Source organism: Muntiacus reevesi, chromosome 22, assembly GCF_963930625.1.
Source record: "Muntiacus reevesi chromosome 22, mMunRee1.1, whole genome shotgun sequence".
In the NCBI taxonomy this organism is placed as follows: Eukaryota; Metazoa; Chordata; class Mammalia; order Artiodactyla; family Cervidae; genus Muntiacus; species Muntiacus reevesi.
The window spans coordinates 1,863,710-1,882,792 of record NC_089270.1 but is presented as its reverse complement, the minus strand read 5'-3'; the positions used below and the strand labels follow the sequence as shown (position 1 = coordinate 1,882,792).

The 19,083-nt window shown below is 48.0% G+C and overlaps 1 protein-coding gene across 11 annotated transcripts in view; it reads right to left on the bottom strand.

Moving 5' to 3' along the window:
- GRK4 (G protein-coupled receptor kinase 4) overlaps positions 1–19,083 on the bottom strand; it is a 57,532-nt gene that overhangs the window by 24,462 nt on the left and 13,987 nt on the right. For all 11 annotated transcript variants that reach the window (XM_065914558.1, XM_065914560.1, XM_065914561.1 and 8 more), the window contains 4 exons: positions 17,156–17,251; positions 11,208–11,320; positions 8,268–8,345; positions 2,305–2,408 (listed from right to left, as the gene is read on the bottom strand). In XM_065914558.1, the coding sequence (XP_065770630.1) occupies positions 2,305–2,408; positions 8,268–8,345; positions 11,208–11,320; positions 17,156–17,207 (347 nt within the window). In that variant the 5' untranslated portion in view covers positions 17,208–17,251. The remainder of the gene's footprint in view (positions 1–2,304; positions 2,409–8,267; positions 8,346–11,207; positions 11,321–17,155; positions 17,252–19,083) is intronic.

Sequence of the window (19,083 nt, the reverse complement as noted above, 5' to 3'; positions counted from 1 at the left end):
AGAGGGACCATCCACAGGCCGTCCTGACGACTCTGACCTCTCAGTCAAGGAGACAGGTGAGTCGGCGTCCAGCTGGGGGACGGGGTGGCCAGAGTCCTGCGGCTGCAGCGCACTGATCCTGGGTGGGGAGCAGAGGGGGACCGCCTGAGCTGCAGCGGAGTCACTGACAGAGAGGGAGGGAGCCATCCCCCAGGCGTGGTGAGGTTGCCCTGGGAGTGCCCACGGCCTGTCTGGGAGCCGCTAGCAGGTCGTGAGTGAGGACGCTGTGAGAATAATCCCAGCACCGCACTGGTTTCAGACTTCTGAGCAAGTCACTTGATTTGCTTCCCTTTACTTTGTAAAAAGAGGTTATTCAGATGTTCCTGGGTTGACTGATGTCACAGCACAGCACTTCTCAACTTGTGTTCTGAGGCTCCCTCCTTCCGAGACCCTTGCAAGGGAGTTGGGCTTCCCTTGTGACTCAGCTGGTAAAGAATCCGCCTGCAGTGCAGGAGACCTGGCTTCGACCCCTGGGCTGGGAAGATCCCCTGGAGAAGGGGAAGGCTGCCCACTCCAGTGTTCCAGTCTGGAGAAGTCCATGGACTGTATAGCCCATGGGGTCGCAAAGAGTCGGACACCACTGAACGACCTGCACTTCAGAGGGAATTCAGTAACGACGCTGTGTTTATAGAAGCACAAGTCATTCATTACCGTCTTAAAGTCTCATTCTCACGGAAGGGCTTACCAGAGGCCACACGCCAGGGGACCACGTCCCTGCTCTGCAGGACAGCGGGACACCGGTGCCGTCACAACCCACATCAACACAGCTGTCTGTCAGGGTCACTGGTGCTGAGAGGCCGCCGCTGCAGTCCTAGAACGGAACCCGTCCTGGAGGCCGGGCCCTCACGCCCGCGTGTGAGCGGTGGCGGCCCTGCCCTGGGGGCCTGTCCCTGGCGAGCGCGTGGGTAGCTCAGCTCCAAATACTTGCGAACCAGTCAGGAGTCCAACGCTGTCGGCTCAGTTAGTCCCCTTTATAGAGGTCCTTAGGTGTCTCCATGAAAGAACACAAGCACTGCCTGATCCTACCTCGTTTGTCTATTTCACGGTCTGTGTAAGTTACTAAGGTCAACAACTAAGCCACCTCCCCAGGCTCTCAACTTTGCTTCCCAATACTCCTTGCCTCAAAGCAACAGACTCTGCGCCACTGCCCTGGTCTGGCACGCAAACCTGCTGCACACAAGACCCTGAAAACTGTGCATCAGCTCAGCAATGGTTTCTGACACGTTCCCCTTCACGCTCCCGTCACGTGCGGACTCTCACCAGAGCTTCATGTGGGAGCCGTGGAGCAGAGAGGACTCACTTAGCTCACTACACAGGACCAGGATTCTGGGAGCCAAAATGAGAAAGGAAGGTCTGGGGGAAATAAAGGCCGTAACAAGACGGGGATGAGGCAGAATAAGAACACAAACGCCTAGAGGCCACACGACGTGCTGCCGGCTCCAGTTATCCGACGCCACGTGCAGCTGATGGTAAACGGCAGTTAATAAACATGTAGGAGTGAAGAGCCACCTGTCACATGAACTAATCAAATAGACAGATGCCTGAATACCAACACCTGTTTAAAGATTATCAGCTGTTATGCCTATCTCTTGCAATTTCTGCACAGAGAAGGCAGAATTTCGGACCAGTCTCTCCAGTCATGTGCAACTCCCATGGTTCTCAACTTCAGAACAGAGTTTCAACAGAAGCAGGAAGGGGAAAGAAGGAGCCTCTGTGGGGTGCTCAGACACTCAGCCCTGCTGACGGCCTGCCCGCAGCTCCTGGCTCCTGGGTCGGCCTCGCGTTGCGGCCACCCCAGGGAGTGGACTCGGGTCCCGACAGGCCAGGGCTCAGGACGCGCGTGTTGAGGGAATGAGTGACACCCGAATGAACGTCTGCTTACAAACAACTCCACGCCTGGGGCCAGGCCACCTCAGCCCCACTCTTTCCTCCTGAGCACACGAGGAAGCGGAACTCAGGCGACTGCTCAGACTCGGGATGTTCCTGCCCTGACTGCAAAGGTCTGCAGAAGAGATCTTTGCAGTGCATGCTCTGTGGGGCTGCTCTCACCCTGGAACGAGCCCTGTGGAAGGCTGGCAGAGCGGTCGGGCAGGCAGCAAAGCCACGCTTGCGACCTGGCGTTTCAGGATGTCCCTGAATGTGTGGTTGCCACTCCTCATCCGTCTGACGGTGGAGGGGACCGCCCTCATCCAGAGAGGACACGCCCCCGTGGAGAGGCTGCCGGATCCGGCCCCGGGAGGGGCCCGGCCGTGTGCACCCACTCACCTGGTGCACTCCTCGAAGACGTCTTTGGATGGGTCCTCCCACAGCCTCTGCCTGCACCTGAACACCACGTCTTCGGGTATTTCTGGTAGAGGGGCTGGTGAACCCTTCAGACAGCACAAACCAATCGCGAAAGTTAGTGGTTTCATAAATGATCAGCTGAAGAGAGAATCAACGCTTACTGACAACAACCACACCGTGAAGTATATGAAATGACAGGTCAGGGCACCCCCTTCGCCCCCACCAGTCTCGCTTTCCAGAGTGCCGTGTGTCAGCTGCCTCTTCCGACCATTCCTCTGTAGGGCCCCCAAAAGATGCCCATACACCCACATTCACAGCATTACTCCCGACACTGGAAACATGGGAACCACCCAAGTGTCCAGCAATGGTGGATGGACAAACACAGTGTGGTCTATCCAGACACAGAATATTATTCAGCTTCAAAAAAGAAAGGAATTCTAAGACCTGTTACCATGTGGAGGAACCTTGGGGACACTATGCTAAGTGACATAAGCCAGTCACAAAAAGAATATACTGTGTGATTCCACTTACATGAGGTCCCTAGACTAGTCAGATTCATAGACAGAAAGCAGATGGTAGGGGGCCAGGGGCTGCGGGCAGGGCCAGAGGGAGTTAGTGTTTAATGGGGACAGAATTGCAGTTGTGCAAGATGAAAACCACCCAGGAGACAGGCGGTGGTGACGGTGTGCACGCAGGTCAGTGTGAATGTACTTTACTGAACTGTACACCTTGAAATGGTTACGATGGGAAATTTGCTTTTTTTAAATTACAATTAAAATGTAAACACATATACTCAGAAGTAGACACATTTCCCCGCCTCACAGAAAGGGATAAATACATGCATAGTCTGGTGAGTCCATGCTGACACCCACAGAGATACCCTGCCTCCTCAATGGCTGCATGGCTCCCGGAGGACAGGCTTCTGCCCCTCAGCCATTCCAGGCGCCAGTCCTCTCCACAGCAAACACCACTGCCTGGACCTTGTCCACACTTGTGTTTTATAAGGAAGGTTCCTAGAAGGAGAAACACCAGCTCAAAGGACACACACATTTAAAACACTGGCATTTATTGCAAGACTGCTCCGCAAAAAGGCTCTAGGAGTCCACATTCTCACCAACATCCCCACACACCAGCTCCCCACTCTCCTGACCCTCACGCAGAGGATTCTGGAAAAAGAAAACACACAGCAAAACTGCTGTCCTGATTTATCGGAAAAAAAGAAATACACAGAACACACTCAACTGTACACTGAACCTGCCGATTTCTGGCTGTGGGGCAGCTGAATAACTACAATACAACTTTTTGTTTTCTATAAATCAAAGATGCTTAACTACTGATAGGCATATACAAGAAGTAAACTCACATTTCCCCCCAAAACCAATAATACTGTTATAACTAATAACGATTTATAGCTGTCATTCAGATCGCCTAATACAAGGGATGAGTTATGTCATTTAGCCTCATAGCGACCCAGCGAAACAGACCCGACCACCTATGGAGCGCTCCGGCACAGCCCCAGAGGCAGCAGTGGGGCCACACCTGAGCGGTGCGCCCCGAGGCCACCCTCTTCCTGCGTGGTGAGGCTACCACGAGGGTAAAGTTTGTTCACTCACTGACTCATCAAATATGCATTGCTCCAGGCACAGGGCCAAACAGAAACAAGACAAAATTTCCAGAAGACAAAGCCATTAAATTCCAACACTTGTCTCAAAAATACACGTTTTACAGAAATAGCTCTTAGGGTTTTCCATAGTATTATTTCCCGTCCAAATGTCTCAATTTCCTGAAGCTAAATTAAACAGCAGGTTAATTCTATGAAGACTATTTAATGACTTACTCCAAACAGAGATCCTTCCCGCAGTGTCTCAGAAAACACCCTAACAGAATTTATTTCCACAGGGAAAAAAAGCAATGCTCAGATCCCCCATGAGCAGAGTCGTGAGGCAACCTGAGTGTGCCAAGCTGAGGATGGTACCACTGGTCTGATACTAAGCACAAGGAAAGTGGAATACAGATTGCTTCTGGGGCTTTAAATTAAGGAACAATACTTATTTTTCAGGAAAGGTAATTGCCAGGGAAAATTACCAAATGACCCAGTGCCTTGTTTTAAAGTTTTGGACAATGAGAACTCTGATGGGAAAGTCCACTGGTGGGGAAGGAGTGGGGGTAGATTTTGCAGATGTATGCTTATTATCCTCTGTTAAATGATCCAACCAGTCCATCCTAAAGGAAATCAGTTCTGAATATTCATTGGAAGGACCGATGCTGAAGCTGAAACGCCAATACTTTGACCATCTAGCTGATTCCAAGAACTGACTCGTTGGAAAAGACCCTGATGCTGGGAAAGATTGAAGGCGGGAGGAGAAGGGGACGACAGAGGATGAGATGGTTGGATGGCATCACCGACTCAATGGACATGAGTTTGAGTAAACTCTGGGAGCTGGTGATGGACAGGGAGGTCTGGGTGCTGCAGTCCATGGGGTCGCAAAGAGCGAATGAACTGAAAAATACAAATCTTTACTATTTTTTAAACACTGCGTTGTCTTCCTATTGTTGCGCTGTAAGGTGTATCTCGGACGCCTGCTCCTTGTCTGACACGGGGCCTGCACACAGCTCCCCCAATCTACAGGCTGCCTTCTCTCCTTCATGGTGATCTTTGCGGTACTGTGTGTTGATGAAGTTCAGTTCATCTGTTTTTTTCTTTTGTTGCTGTCTTTTCAAAGTCACATATGAGAAACCACTGTCTAAACCAAGGTCATGAAGCTTTGCACCTGAAGTTCTACAGCAAAGAGTCACACCTGAGAGGTTTCTTCTAGAATAGCATGGTGTTCACATTCGAGTTACCTTTTGTATACAGTATCAAACAAGGGTCCAACTTCCTTCTTCTGCACATGGGGACCCAGCTGTCCTGGCACCATTTATGGAAAAGACTCTGCTTTCCCCACATGAACAGCCCTGGCAGCCTTCCTGTGAGTCAGCTGACGGCTTCCAGGCCCTCGGCTCTGCGCTGTGGATCTGTGAGTCTGTCCTCAGGCCGGGACCATACTGTCCTGCAGCTTTGTAGTGAAGTTTTGAAACTGAGAGGTGTAAGTCCTCCAACTTTGTTTTTCTTTTTTAAGGTTGTTGTAACTATTCGTGATCCTTTCAGTATGTGTATGAATTCTAAGATCTACTTGTTAATTTCTTCGAAAAAAGGAAGTTAAGATTTTGATACAGATTATATTGAATCTACAAATCAATCTTAAATCTTCTAATCTGTGAACACAGGATGTCTTTCCATTTTATTACAGTTCTGCTTTACTTTCTTTCAATGATGCTATGAAGTTTTCAGTGTATTAAAGGTTGCACTTATTTTGTTATAAACAATTACTGCTAACTATTCTATTCTTTTTTATGCTATTGTAAATGGAGTTGCTTTAATTTCATTTTTGGTCTTTAAATGATGATAGTGTATAGAAACACAATTGAATTTTGTTTAGTGATCTAGTATCCTGCAACCTTGCTGAACTCATTTACTAGCTCTCGCAGCTTTCTTTCTCCCTAATTTGTATAAACACTCAAGATGTTCTATATACGAGAGCTATGATCTGAATGTGTGCCCCAAATACATACGTTGAATTCCTAACCCCCAAAGTGACGATACTGGGAAGTAGAGCCCTTAGGAGATGCTTAGATCAAGTGGATGGAGCTCCTGTGAGTGGGGCTGGAGTCCTTACAGCGGAGGCTCCAGAAACACCCCACACCTCTTCCACCACGTAAGGACACAGCAAGGAGGTGCTGGCTATCAGCTTCCAGACCTGTAAGCAATAAATTCCTGTTGTTTGTAAACCATCCTGGAGTGTGAGGTCAAGTGGGCCTTAGGAAGCATTACTACGAACAAAACTAGGAGAAGTGATGGAACTCCAGCTGAGTTATTTCAAAGCTTAAAAGATGATGATGTGAAAGTGCTGCACTCAATACGCCAGCAAATTTGGAAAACTCAGCAGTGGCCACAGGACTGGAAAAGGTCAGATTTCATTCCATTCCCAAAAAAAGGGCAATGCCAAAAAATGTTCAAACTACCACACAGTTGCACTCATCTCACATGCTAGCAAAGTAATGCTCAAAATTCTCCACATGAGGCTTCAACAGTACATTAACAGAGAACTTCCAGATGTACAAGCGGGATTTAGAAAAGGCAGGGGAATCAGAGATCAAATTGCCAACATCTGCTGGATCACAGAAAAAGCAAGAGAATTCCAGAAAAGCATCTACTTCTGCTTCATTGACTATACTAAGGCCTTTGACTGTGTGGATCACAACAAACTGTGGAAAATTCTTAAAGAGATGGGAATACCAGACCACCTTACCTGCCTCCAGGGCTTCCCTGGTAGCTCAGACAGTAAAGCATCTGCCTACAATGCGGGAGACCTGGGTTCAATCCCCATGTCAGGAAGATTCCCCTAGAGAAGGAAATGGCAACCCACTCCAGTATTCATGCCTGGAAAATCCCTTGGACCTAGGAGCCTGGTGGGCTACAGCCCATATGGTCACAAAGAGTCGGACACGACTGAGCGACTTCACTTCACTTTACTTCACCTCTTTACCTGCCTCCTGAAAAATCTGTATGCAGGTCAAGAAGCAACAGTTAGAACCAGACATGGAACAACAGACTGGTTCCAAACTGGAAAAAGAGTACGTCAAGGCTATATATTGTCACTGTGTTGTTTAACTTATATGCAGAGTACATCATGCAAAATGCCAGGCTGGACGAAGCACAAGCTGGAATCAAGATTGCCCAGAGAAATATCAATAACCTCAGACATGCAGATGACACCACCCTAATGGCAAAAAGCGAAGAGGAACTAAGAGCCTTTTGATGAAGGTCAAAGAGGAGAGTGAAAAAGCTGGCTTAAAACTCAAAGTTCAAAAAAGTAAGATCATGGCAACTGGTCCCTTCACTTCATGGCAAAGAGATGGGGAAAAAGTGGAAACAGTGACAGACTTTATTTTCTTGGCTCCAAAATCACTGTGGATGGTGACTGTAGCAATGAAATTAAAAGACACTTGCTCCTTGGAAGAAAAGCTATAATAAACCTAGACAGCATACTAAAAAGCAGAGATAGCACTTTGTTGACAAAAAGTCTGTATAGTCAAAGCCATGGTTTTTCCAGCAGTCACATACAGACTGTGAGAGTTGGACCATCAAGAAGGCTGAGCATGAAAGAACTGAACCATGGTGCTGGAGAAGACGCTTGAGAGTCCCTTGAGAGACTGCAAGGACATCAAACCAGTCCATCCTAAAGGAAATCGACCCTAAATATTCATTGGAAGGACTGATGCTGAAACTTAATCTCCAATACTTTGGCCACCTGCTGTGAAGAGCTGACACTGGAGAAGACCCTGATGCTGGGAAAGACGGAGGCAGGATAAGGGGGTGACAGAGGACGAGATGGCTGGATGGCACGTGCGTCTGAGCAAACTCCAGGAGACAGCGAAGGACAGGGAAGCCTGGTAGGCTGCTGTTCACAGGGTCGCAAAGAGTCAGACACAACTGAGCGACTGAACAACGACAAAAGCAGGTGTTTGCTGCTCCGTCCCGCTTCCATACTTGCTGTATCAACCAGGATAACTCTCCAAGTTGCATCTTTCTCCTTGACAACTTCCCTTGCTGTTTGAGTTTTTCTTCAGAAAAAGTGAGGAAGAAAAAAGAAATTAACAAAAAAGATTTAAAAGCTACACAAATGAAACCTTTCTTCTACAGCTCCCAGTGGACTGTCTAGCGGGCACAAAGATGTTCCCACAGTGAGTGTGAGTGGCAGAGATGATTCAGACCCAAATGGGCTTTGACTCCAAAGTAAAACGGAGTCATTTCATTACTTACTTATTCCAACTGAGTAAACATGGCTATGTGCTCTAATTATTTAAGTCATTTACAAATCTTTATGCTAAAGAAGAAAACGCACCTTTCCCCTGAAGAATGTGTCCAAGGCCAGGAGCCCACAGCGTCTTCGGTCCTCATCAGCGGCCACTTCATATTCTGCCTGATTGCAGAGATGACACAGAAGAAAGATGTTAGCTACGCTTCCTTGTGGACTTTGTAATGTTTCAGAAACCCTCTGACCGTGGGGCCGACCCGGTGCCCTGAGAACCAGTCAGCAGCTCTAGTGATCAAGCGCCTGCCGCTCTTCTTTGGGAACTGATGGCCGTGAGGGAAACACTGGCTTATTTTTAAAGGATCAATAACGTAATAAAGCAACACACACCACAATGCTCCCTATATCATACTGTATTTTCAGCCCTTAAATGTGGCCAAATAAAACGGAGTAACATGAACCACCTGGGCTGTTCTCGGCAGTGGCGTTTTAGGAAAGCCCAAGCGGCACTTGGACACCTGTGTGCAGTGCTCCCAAGAAGGCAGTCCGCAACCCCTGAGTGGGCGCCATTCACAAACACGTGTCAGGCATCAACCGAAGGGCAGGCGACAGCACGCAGGCCAGAAAACAGTCCCAGGCAGCACCTCATCAGTATCTAAACCCCCATCAAGGATGAGCAAGGAACAAGGAATGGGAAGACAGAGAAGAGAAAGAGAGACAAGGGAGAGATCGCCAAGGCTGATATAAGAGAATTTCAACAAGTTGTTCTGCAGCGTCCCCAGCCAGGGAGACAGGAGGATGCAGAGGCCTCACGAAGCCCAAAGAGTCAAACCAGTGTTTTGGTCTTTAAATGATGATAGTGTATAGAAACACAACTCAAACTCATGTCCATTTCTGCAAGTGGGACCCTGAAGAGCAGTGAAGCTGAAAGGCAGATGGAGTTGAGAGAGGTGGGGAACGAAGACCCAAGGAGGCTGCTCTACTGAACACACGGAGAGGACTCCAGGACGAAGGGCTGCGTGTCCATGTCCAGCTCCCTCCCTCCTCTGCTCAGGCCAGCACAGGGCCCGGGACCTGGGTCAGCCACCCTCCCAGAGCCGACTCCACCCCCTCCGTCCAAAGGCAGCACAACTCACTAGCACGCCGACCAGCACACTGTTTACTCACAGACTGCTCAACTCAAGTTCCAGGAGTTCTGGATGCGATACAGTGGACAATCGATGGGAAACAAACTGTTGTGATTCTGCGATGGCCTCTGACGTGCCAATCAGACTGGCAACAATCTCCAGTTACTCAAACACTAACTCAGTGTTGCTGGGTATTTGTAGACGTGACCAGAGTTCCTCGTTCAACGAGTGCAGAGGCCTTTCAGGCAGAGCTGAGGCTTCCTCGAGAAGCTCTGCCTGGGGAGAGCAGCTTCCCCCACTGCTGGGAGGCCTTCCTGTCCTTCCTGCTGGGTTTCCCACCTCCAGCCAGATCACAGCATCATGGATGCTGATCCTTGCAATGAATCTCTCAGCATATCTGTTACCGCTTCCACGTCTTTCCTCGGCCCCTGACTGATACAGTTGGTGTAATTCATTCAGCACACAATGAGCGGGGAACAGAGCGAACCACCATGTCCGCGGCCAGGAGAAGGAAGAGGATAAGACGCCACCTGCCCACTCAAGGAGCTCAAAGAAGTGGCATCACCCACCACAAGGGGAGTCGGAGCTGCAGTGAGGCCTGGTGGCATACGCAGGTGTGGCTTATGCACCCACAAGTCTACTGTCGAAAAACTAATCCTGCCGCCACGGCCAGCAAGCCAGGCACCTACCAACTAAAGGGCTCATGATTTATCAGAAGATTCAGCTGTACACCTAAAACTAACACAGCATTGTACATCAACTACAGTCCAGTAGGAAATAGAAAGCTTTAAAAAGGAGGCATGCATGCTCAGTCACTTCAGTTGTGTCCGACTCTGCACCACCCTATGGGACCATAAACCGCTGGCGTCCTCTGCCCATGGAGTCTCCCAGGTAAGAACACTGGAGTGGGCTGCCACGCTCTGCTCCAGGGGACCTTCTCGACTCAGGGACTGAACCCATGTCTCTTACGTCTCCTGCACTGACAGGCAGGTTCCTTACCACGAGCGCAACCTGAGAAGCCTTAAAAAGGAAGCTCCGACTGCCTCCCTCCCAGCCATCTCTCAGCCCAGTCCAGGCACCAGTAAGGAGCGGCCGGGGAGCTACCGGAGGAGGAGCAAGCAGCAAAACAGGCAAGGGCCCCGTACGGTTTTCTGAAAGAATACATACAGCTACATAATTTTAAAAAGCTAAGGGGAAAAAATGAATAAAATCCCCATGATATAGGCTAGTACTTTGCATACAGTATGGAGTTGATACATATTTGCTGATGTGACTAGGACAAGCCAAAGCCGAGAGGGAAGTGTCATAATCGGGGCACAGCTAGCTAATGGTTAGAGAGCTTTTCTATTAAACTCTACCGATTTTCCATTAAGCTGCCTCTGAATTTTATGGTTTTGAAGCTTCTAGTCTTGCCAGTGCTACCTCTATGGTTTCAGAAACACAACAGCTCTTCCCCTAGAAGGAGATCAGGGTAAATGTCGAGCTGGAGACACAGAAACGTCAGCAGACTTAGAAGGACAGTCAATTCCTTTCCCTGTGACCCTGCATCCTACACCAGCTTTCTTCCCTGTGTGTGCTCTGGGTGGAGGCATCTCCAAGTACTCGGGGCGACTGGAGGCGGCGGCTCTACAAGCGCTGCCTTCACCAGCTCTTCAGCCTCCTTAGAAGGGAAAGCGGTGCGTTTCAAAGCTGCGTCCGTAAACACCTTTGATTCTCCAACGCTTGAGAAGTAATCTGCATGAACTACTCCTTTACCCGCTTTAAACCGACACAGCATGACCCCAGGACGAGGTTATGCACTCGCACCTCGGAGCAAGGTCTAACCACTTAGCGGGCTCTCAAGTTAGTTTCCAGTTCTCAAAAGCACAGGCTCGGGTGGTTCAACGCTGTGATAACCACTCACCACTGCATCCAGGAACTCAATCCGCTTCTTCAGATCTTCTTTCGTGTCACAGAACTGCCTGAAGAGAAGTCTTCCGATCGGCTGCTTGTCACAGAGGCTGCTGTAATCCTTCTCTGGATGGAGAGAAGACAGCAAACGCACATGCTTTTCTGAACCTCACTACTTTTACCTGATACAAGACACGTCAGAAGCAGTATTCGCAGTATTACTGTTGAAACCACAGTTCTGTTTACTAATTCACACTGGGTTATCATGAATATTTAAAATGCCAAAGGCAGCTAGAAGAACGCATAAAGAGAGAAAGGTGTGTGGAGACGGACTGGGAGTTCCCTGCTCCCCATACAAAGGAAACGTGGGGTTTCCCGGGGAACCGAGGGGCAGGAAAGAGTGCTGGGTGGGTCCTTCCACTACACCACCCACTCCGTGTGTTAGGCACAAATTACACGCATGTGAAATACACCACAGAAATGTACTACGTTAGATTTTTGAAAACTCGTTTCGATACATTTCGATTCTTTCCCAAGTTAACAAATATATTTTTAATGATTTTTCAACTGTTTTTTTTTTCCTCTTTGGTGGGATAATATATTGTATACCTTACCTTACCCCAAATACTGATACTATCTTGAGAATAGGCACTAAAATTTGGCGAAAGTTGTCACGAGGGCTATAAGGCAAAATCGTATGTTCAAAATAGGTTTATTTAAACTTCAGCAAGAAAATCAGTTGCTGTTTTAGCAGTGGCTCTGAACTTGAGCATAATTATGTTCAGATACTCCTATGGCTTAGACGGTAAAGAATGTGCCTGCAATGCAGGAGATCTGGGTTCAATCTCTGGGTCAGGAAGATCCCCTGGAGAAGGGTATGACAACCCACTCCAGTATTCTTGCCTAGAGAATCCCATAGACAGAGGAACGTGGCAGGCTACAGTCCATAGGGTCCCAAAAAGTCAGACACAACTGAGCAACCAACACTTTCACTTTTTTTCACATTCCTAAACCAGCTATAAAGGTGAAGAATTAAGTGAAATTCATGAAAACAGCAGGCCCTAACAAATCCCTCAACTAAAAGGTTTATTAATGCCAAGTGTAAGTAGGAACGAAACCCTGTTTAGGCGCCTGAGTCTGCACGTGAGGAATTCAGCCAAGGATATAAAATCATGTTTGCCATTGCACAACTGCTTGTTTCAACAAATGTCAGCGGCAGTTTGGCAAAAATTCTGCCACCCACTCTATCCAATTGGGCTACATTTTATTTAGGGATACTCACTAACTATGTTTAAAAAACACAGGACATATGATGGTTAAAGGGGTATGTTTTTAAAAGTTGAGAGTTTTTTTCGGTTTGTTTTTTGTTTGTGGCTGCACCTCGCAGCAGGTGGACTTCTTTGACTGGGGGACCAGGCTTCCAGCCCTCGCCCCCTGCAGTGGAAGCATGGAGTCTTAACTACTGGACAGCCAGAGAAGTCCGAAGCTGAGAGCTGTAAACTCTTTGCCCCCACACTCGGAGGTTCATAGATCTTCCCGGTTTCTAGTGGGGTCGCAGATGGAGCACAGGTATGCCAGCCTTCTCACCCAGGCTCCTGCTGAAAGGAACAAAGACAAAACCACAACAGAAAGGATGAAGACTGACATGGAAAAAAGAAATACAGGTGTCCTCGGGAGTTAAGAGATCTGAGGACTGCATGGGCTTCCCAGGTGGCTCAGTGGTAAAGAATCCACCTGCAGTGCAAGAGACACAGGTTTGATCCCTCGGTCAGGAAGATGCCCTGGAGGAGGAAATAGCAACCCACTCCAGCATGCTCACTTAGGAAATGCCAAGGACAGAGAAGTCCGGTGGGCTACAGTCCATGGGATTGTGAAGAGTCAGACACACCGGGAGGAGAGAAAGCCAACAGCGCAGGACTGTTAAAGGAACCACCACGTAAATCCTCAGAGACAAGGAAGCCGGCCCAGGGCTGGACCCTGGAGCCCCGCCACGGCCTGAACACAACTGCAGTCCTGAGACTCCTTCAGGCTGGAGCCACTTGGCAGAATGTGGGTCTCTGCCAAGAGGGATGCTGAGACCCCGAGGAGGCACAGCCCGGCTAGAGGAATTACATGCTCCGCTGGCAAAGTGGAGCAATGCTGTCTGTGGCCCCCGGAACACAGGCTCCGTGCGGACGGAACCTCACTGACCCACCCACCTTCCAGAACCCCATGCAAGTGAGGGGTGCCCAGAAAAGCCGAACTACATGACCACAGAGGAAGCCCCTCTCTTAAATTAGACATACATTAAATTTTATACATTAAATTTTCCCAGGCTGAAGAGTAAAGGCTCCAATAAATGTTAAACATGACAAAAGAAGGTTGATCCAGAGGTAGAGACATCTCAGAGGCCTTCCCAGCAGTTAAGTAGAAACAATACCTCTGAGAAAGAATAAAAAATTAACCACAAAATGTAAAGATCCAGAGGGACACAGTAAGCAGTAAAAATTACTAGAGGAGCTGTAATAACAGAATAAGAAGAAATCAAAAAGGACAAAATGGAACCCAAAAAGGATAACTAGTGGGTACAATCTAGAAAGAGCAAAAAACAAATAAATAAACTAGAAAAATCAATAGCTCTGTCAAAGTATTTGGAAGGCTCCTCAGCAGAGGGTGTTCAGTTCAGAACATTTTCTTCTTTCTGGCTCCAGCCGCACTTAACAGTTTCTAGATCACATGGAATGCACACTGCCTATAACGCCACACTACTGTACCAGATTTCAATTTGTTAGAACAACCTATGGACCAAGATACACAGAAGGCAGACCCCACAAGCAGTTCAGAGCGGCTGAAAGAGTACACGCAGGGAGGCCAGTGCGGAGGCAAATGAAGCTTCAAGGAGGAAAAGAAAAGAAGATCAGAGCCTCAAAAGGCCTAGATGCCACACCAAGGAGTCTCCTCCTGTCCTGGAAGGAGCAGAAATAATTTCCTCCTTTCGCTGTGTGCCAGGGCACCTGCAAGTCCTCTCTGTGTCCCATCGCTTTTGACCTTCACAGTTATGCTTACAAGTTGGGCATTCTGAAGACAGCAGAGACCTATGGGACACGCCCGCAGGCCATCTGGAAGGACCTGAGCCGTGGGCGGGGAGGGGGCAGCGAGCTGGGGCCGGGGGGCCAGCCAGCGGAAGAGCAGTGGTAACCTGCGGGAGGCGGCAGGCACGGGAGGAACCGGTCAGTTTCTCCCGACAAACTCGTCTCAGGAGGCAACTGGTTTCAGGTCCGCGTCCCTCAGTGCCGAGGAGGCAACGACAGGGAGGGCACAAGGCCCGCGCCGGGGACGCCGAGGAAGCCGAGGAAATCGCGGGCTCAGAGCAGCCAGCCCTGAGCTGCAGCAAGATCTGCATCGTGTAGGCAGCACAGGGCAGACAGAGGTCCTTCTCGGACACACGTACAATCTCCAAACCAACATCACTGAACTTTACACTTCAAAATGGTTAACATGGTCACTTCTGTTATATTTACTTTACCACAGTTAAAAAAGACTTGTACATGAGTAACTCTGGCCACCTGATGTGAAGAAGTAACTCATTTGAAAAGACCCTGATGCTGGGACAGATTGAAGGCGGGAGAAGGGGACGACAGAGGATGAGATGGTTGGATGGCATCACCACCTCAGTGGACATGAGTTTGAGTGATCTCCGGGAGTTGGTGATGGACAGGAAAGCCTGGCGTGCTGCAGTCCATGGGGTCGAGAAGAGTCAGACATGACTGAGCAACTGAACTGAACTATAGCCGTATTATTCATAACAGACAAAAAACGGAAAACAACTCAGTATCTATGAAATGATGAATGGATAAAGAATAATATGTACAGTGGAAGAGTATTTGACAACAAAAAGGAGGAAGGGACTGATCCATGGTACACAGTGCAGGAGCTCTGGCGAGATGAGGTTAAGTGAAAGAAGCCAGTCACAGGGGACCACACAGGACACGGCTACCGTCTGCATGAAACGTCCAGGGTCGGCAAATCCACGGACACAGAAGGGGATGAGTGGCCGCCTTTGGCTGGAGGTGGGGGGAGGAACTGGGAGTGGCTACCAGTGGGTACGCGGTCTCCTTCCAGGTGATGAAAATGTTGTGAAACTAAAAAAACTGACTGTGGTAATGGTTGCACAATTCTGACTATATTAAAAACCACTGAATTATACACTTTAAATAGGTGAATTGTAGGGCATGCTAATTATATCTCCAAAAAACTGCTATTTTTAAAACATAATGAGAAAAAAATGTAATGAGGTTAATTAACAAGGTTGGATAGGTTTTTTTAGGGGAAAAATACTCTGACTTTATGCTATCTGAAGTTAATTTTGATAGTTAAAATATTTAAACTTTCTTAAAAAGGAACTATAATGGTACTAAAGAAAAAACAGATTTTTAAAAAATTATCTTGGGGAAAAAAAATTATCTTGGAGTATAGGTGTCTTCCCTAAATACAACAAAAGTTCAGAGGCTAAGAAGAAAAATATTGATATAGTTATCTACATAAAAAATTAAAATGTCCATATTGAAAAAATACTGCAAGTCAAAAGGCAAGAGCAGAAATAGAAAATGTATTCACATTGAATATAAAAGGATAATTCATTTCAGATATAAAGAACTTTTACAAATGAATTAGAAGAAAAAAAAATGAAAAAACCCAAGAAAACGGCTCAACTCCATCCATAATTAAAATTAGAACATTTTTCAAATTACAACTTGACAGGAATCTAAGCAAACTTCGGAAGACAGTGAAGGCCAGGGAAGCTGGCGTGTTGCAGTCCACGGGGTCACAAAGAGTCGGATATGAATAAGCAACTGAACAACAACAAGAAGATGAAAAATGGTGGTGACCATCAGTGTTCGCAAAGTCGCAGGCAAGGGTAAGGTGATACAGACTTTGCAGAAGGCAACTTGGGAATATCAACATTTCGAATCCATATCCTTTGTTTTTTTTATTTATTTTTTTTATTTATTTATTTTTTCAGTGGGTTTTGTCATACACTGATATGAATCAGCCATAGAGTTACACGTATTCCCCATCCCGGTCCCCCATCCCACCTCCCTCTCCACCCAGTTCCTCTGGGTCTTCCCAGTGCACCAGGTCCGAGCACTTGTCTCATGCCTCCCACCTGGGCTGGTGGTCTGTTTCACCACAGATAATATACATGCAGTTCTTTCGAAACATCCCACCCTCACCTTCTCCCACAGAGTTCAAAAGTCTGTTCTGTACTATCCTTTGAACTGGAAATCACATCTGTAAACAAACACAGTGATGACTGCGCTTATGCATGGCTCTACACGTGACTTGCTCTACACACGACTTCTTACGCTCACGTCAGGACCTGTAGCTAACCCTCACTCTTACAGCTGTGGAGTGGTCCGTGACACTGACGTATCTTATTGTTTATCTGACCACTCCTTTCCTGAAGTTCCCATGAAGAATTCCTGATCACACACATAGAGATCCGTCTGGAAGGAGAAAGAAACGGTTACCAGCGTTCCCTTCTAGAGGGGATGATCGCTACATTTCTCTTCAGTTCTATCTAGAACAATGGGCCTATATTACATCTTAAAGAATGTTCTTAATTTTATTTATTTATGTATTTGGTCGTGCCACATAGCTTGTGGGATCTTAGTTCCCTGACCAGGGATTGAACCCAGGCCCACAGCAGTGAAAGGGTGGAGTCCTACCTACTGGACTACCAGGGAATTCCCAAGATCTTTTTAATGAAAAAGTCAATTGCCATACACTTTATAATGTTTATAATGCACATTAGAAAACCTATGGGGTTTTTTCCTGTGAAGAATCCTGATGGTATAAGGAGAATCTATTATAGAGGATTTGAAGCAAACAAGAGACTCAAGAAAAACATAACATCCAACAAAGGGAAGCAGCACATGCTAGACGTGGCCTCCAGAGAAGCGGGCGCGACTCCGCACTCACCGAGGGACTGGCGAAGCTCGCTGCACTGGCTGACGGGCGGCAGTCTCAGCATCTCCCTCCATTTCCTACTACGACCACTTTTTTTGCTAATCCCTCCTAAAAAACGACAAAAAAGTACTTCTGTAACATTCAGAACTACGCGTTTCTAACAGCTACTTACTTCCACTCACGTGTTCCCTGGGTTGGGAAGATCCCCTGGAGGAGGGCATGGCAACCCACTCCAGTATTCTTGCCTGGAGAATCCCATGGACAGAACTGCCTGGTGGGCCACAGTCCACGGGACTGCAAAGAGTCAGATGTGACTGAAGTGACGGAATGCGTGCGTGCGCACACACACAATGAAAAACGGTGTGAAACAAAACCAGGCCATGCAAAGGTGGAGGGTGCTCGTTGGGCTGAGATGGGACCAGGAGAAGCCCCTCGGGGTCGCGCATGGGCAGAGACCTCGGAGGCGAGGATGCAAGCCTCCGAAAGGCCTAGGAGGACTGTCCCTAGCAAGACAAGAATGGTAGGAAGAGCAATTAGATAATAGTTTAGAAAGATGTTTTCGTTCATTTATTATTTGGCTGTGCCAGGTCCTAGCTGCGGCCTGCAGGCTTCTCTCCAGTTGCGGTGCCCAGGCTGCAGCGAGCAGGCTCAGTAGTTTAGGGACAGGGGCTTAGTTGCCCCGAAGCATCTGGGATGGTAGTTCCCCAAGCAGGGATCAAACCCCCGTGCCCTGCAGTGGAAGGCAGATTCTTAATCACTAGACAATCGGGGAAGTCCCTTTCATCTTTACTCTTGATAACCTTCCTTCCTCTGAAGTTTACGCTGTGTGAACGGACACAGGCACCCCCACTGTCTTCTTGGGGCAGGGGCAAAAACTGTGCTATTTGCAGAGCAAGAAGAGTGAACACACACTGACCACCGGCAGCATGAATGGATTTCAAAAACGATCCTGAGGAAAGGAGAGTGAGTGTTAAGTTGCTCGACCCCATGGGCTATACAGTCCATGGAATTCTCCAGGAAGAATACTGGGGTGGGTAGCCTGTCCCTTCTCCAGGGGATCCTCCCAACTCAGGGACTGAACCCCGGTCTCCCACACTGCAGGCAGATTCTTTACCAGCTGAGCCACAGGGGAAGCCCAAGAACGCTGGAGAGGGTAGCCTATCCCTTCTCCAGTGGATCTTCCTGACCCAGGAATTGAACCGGGATCTCCTGCATTGCAGGCGGATTCTTTACCAACTGAGCTATCAGGGAAGCCAAAGGAAGTTGAACACAAGAGAATTCATACAGTATAATTCCACTGATATAAATTTCAAAAACAGCTGAAACTAATTTATAGGTATATAAATCAGAGTAATAGTTACCTACGGGTAGGGGCCTGGCGTGCTGTAGTCCACAGGGTCACAAAGAGTCAGACACGACTGAGCGACTGAACGACGATGACGACGAGGAAGGTAGGCTGGTGATGGTTTTTTTAGTATTTTTTATTGGAATATAATTGCTTTACAATGTTGTCAGTTTCTGCTGTACATCATGAACCAGCCACATTGCATACATACATCCCCGCCCTCATGAACCTCCCTTCCGCCCCCCACTCCACCCCTCCAGGGTGTCACAGAGCGCTGAGCTCGGCACCCTGACAGAGGAGTGGATAAAGATGATGTGCTACATACATGCAATGGAGTATTACTCAGCCAAGAAAAGGAGCGCAATTGGGTCATCTGTAGCAATGCAGATGAGCCTAACGCCTGTCATAGAGTGAAGTGAGTCAGAAAAGAAAGCACACTGTTCTTATCCAGTTACTCAGTCATGTCTGACTCTCTTTGCGAACCCATGGACTACCGCACGCCAGGCATCCCTGTCCTTCACTATCTCCCAGAGTTTGCTCAGACTCATACCCACTGAGTCAGTGATGCCATCCAACTATCTCATCCTCTGCCACC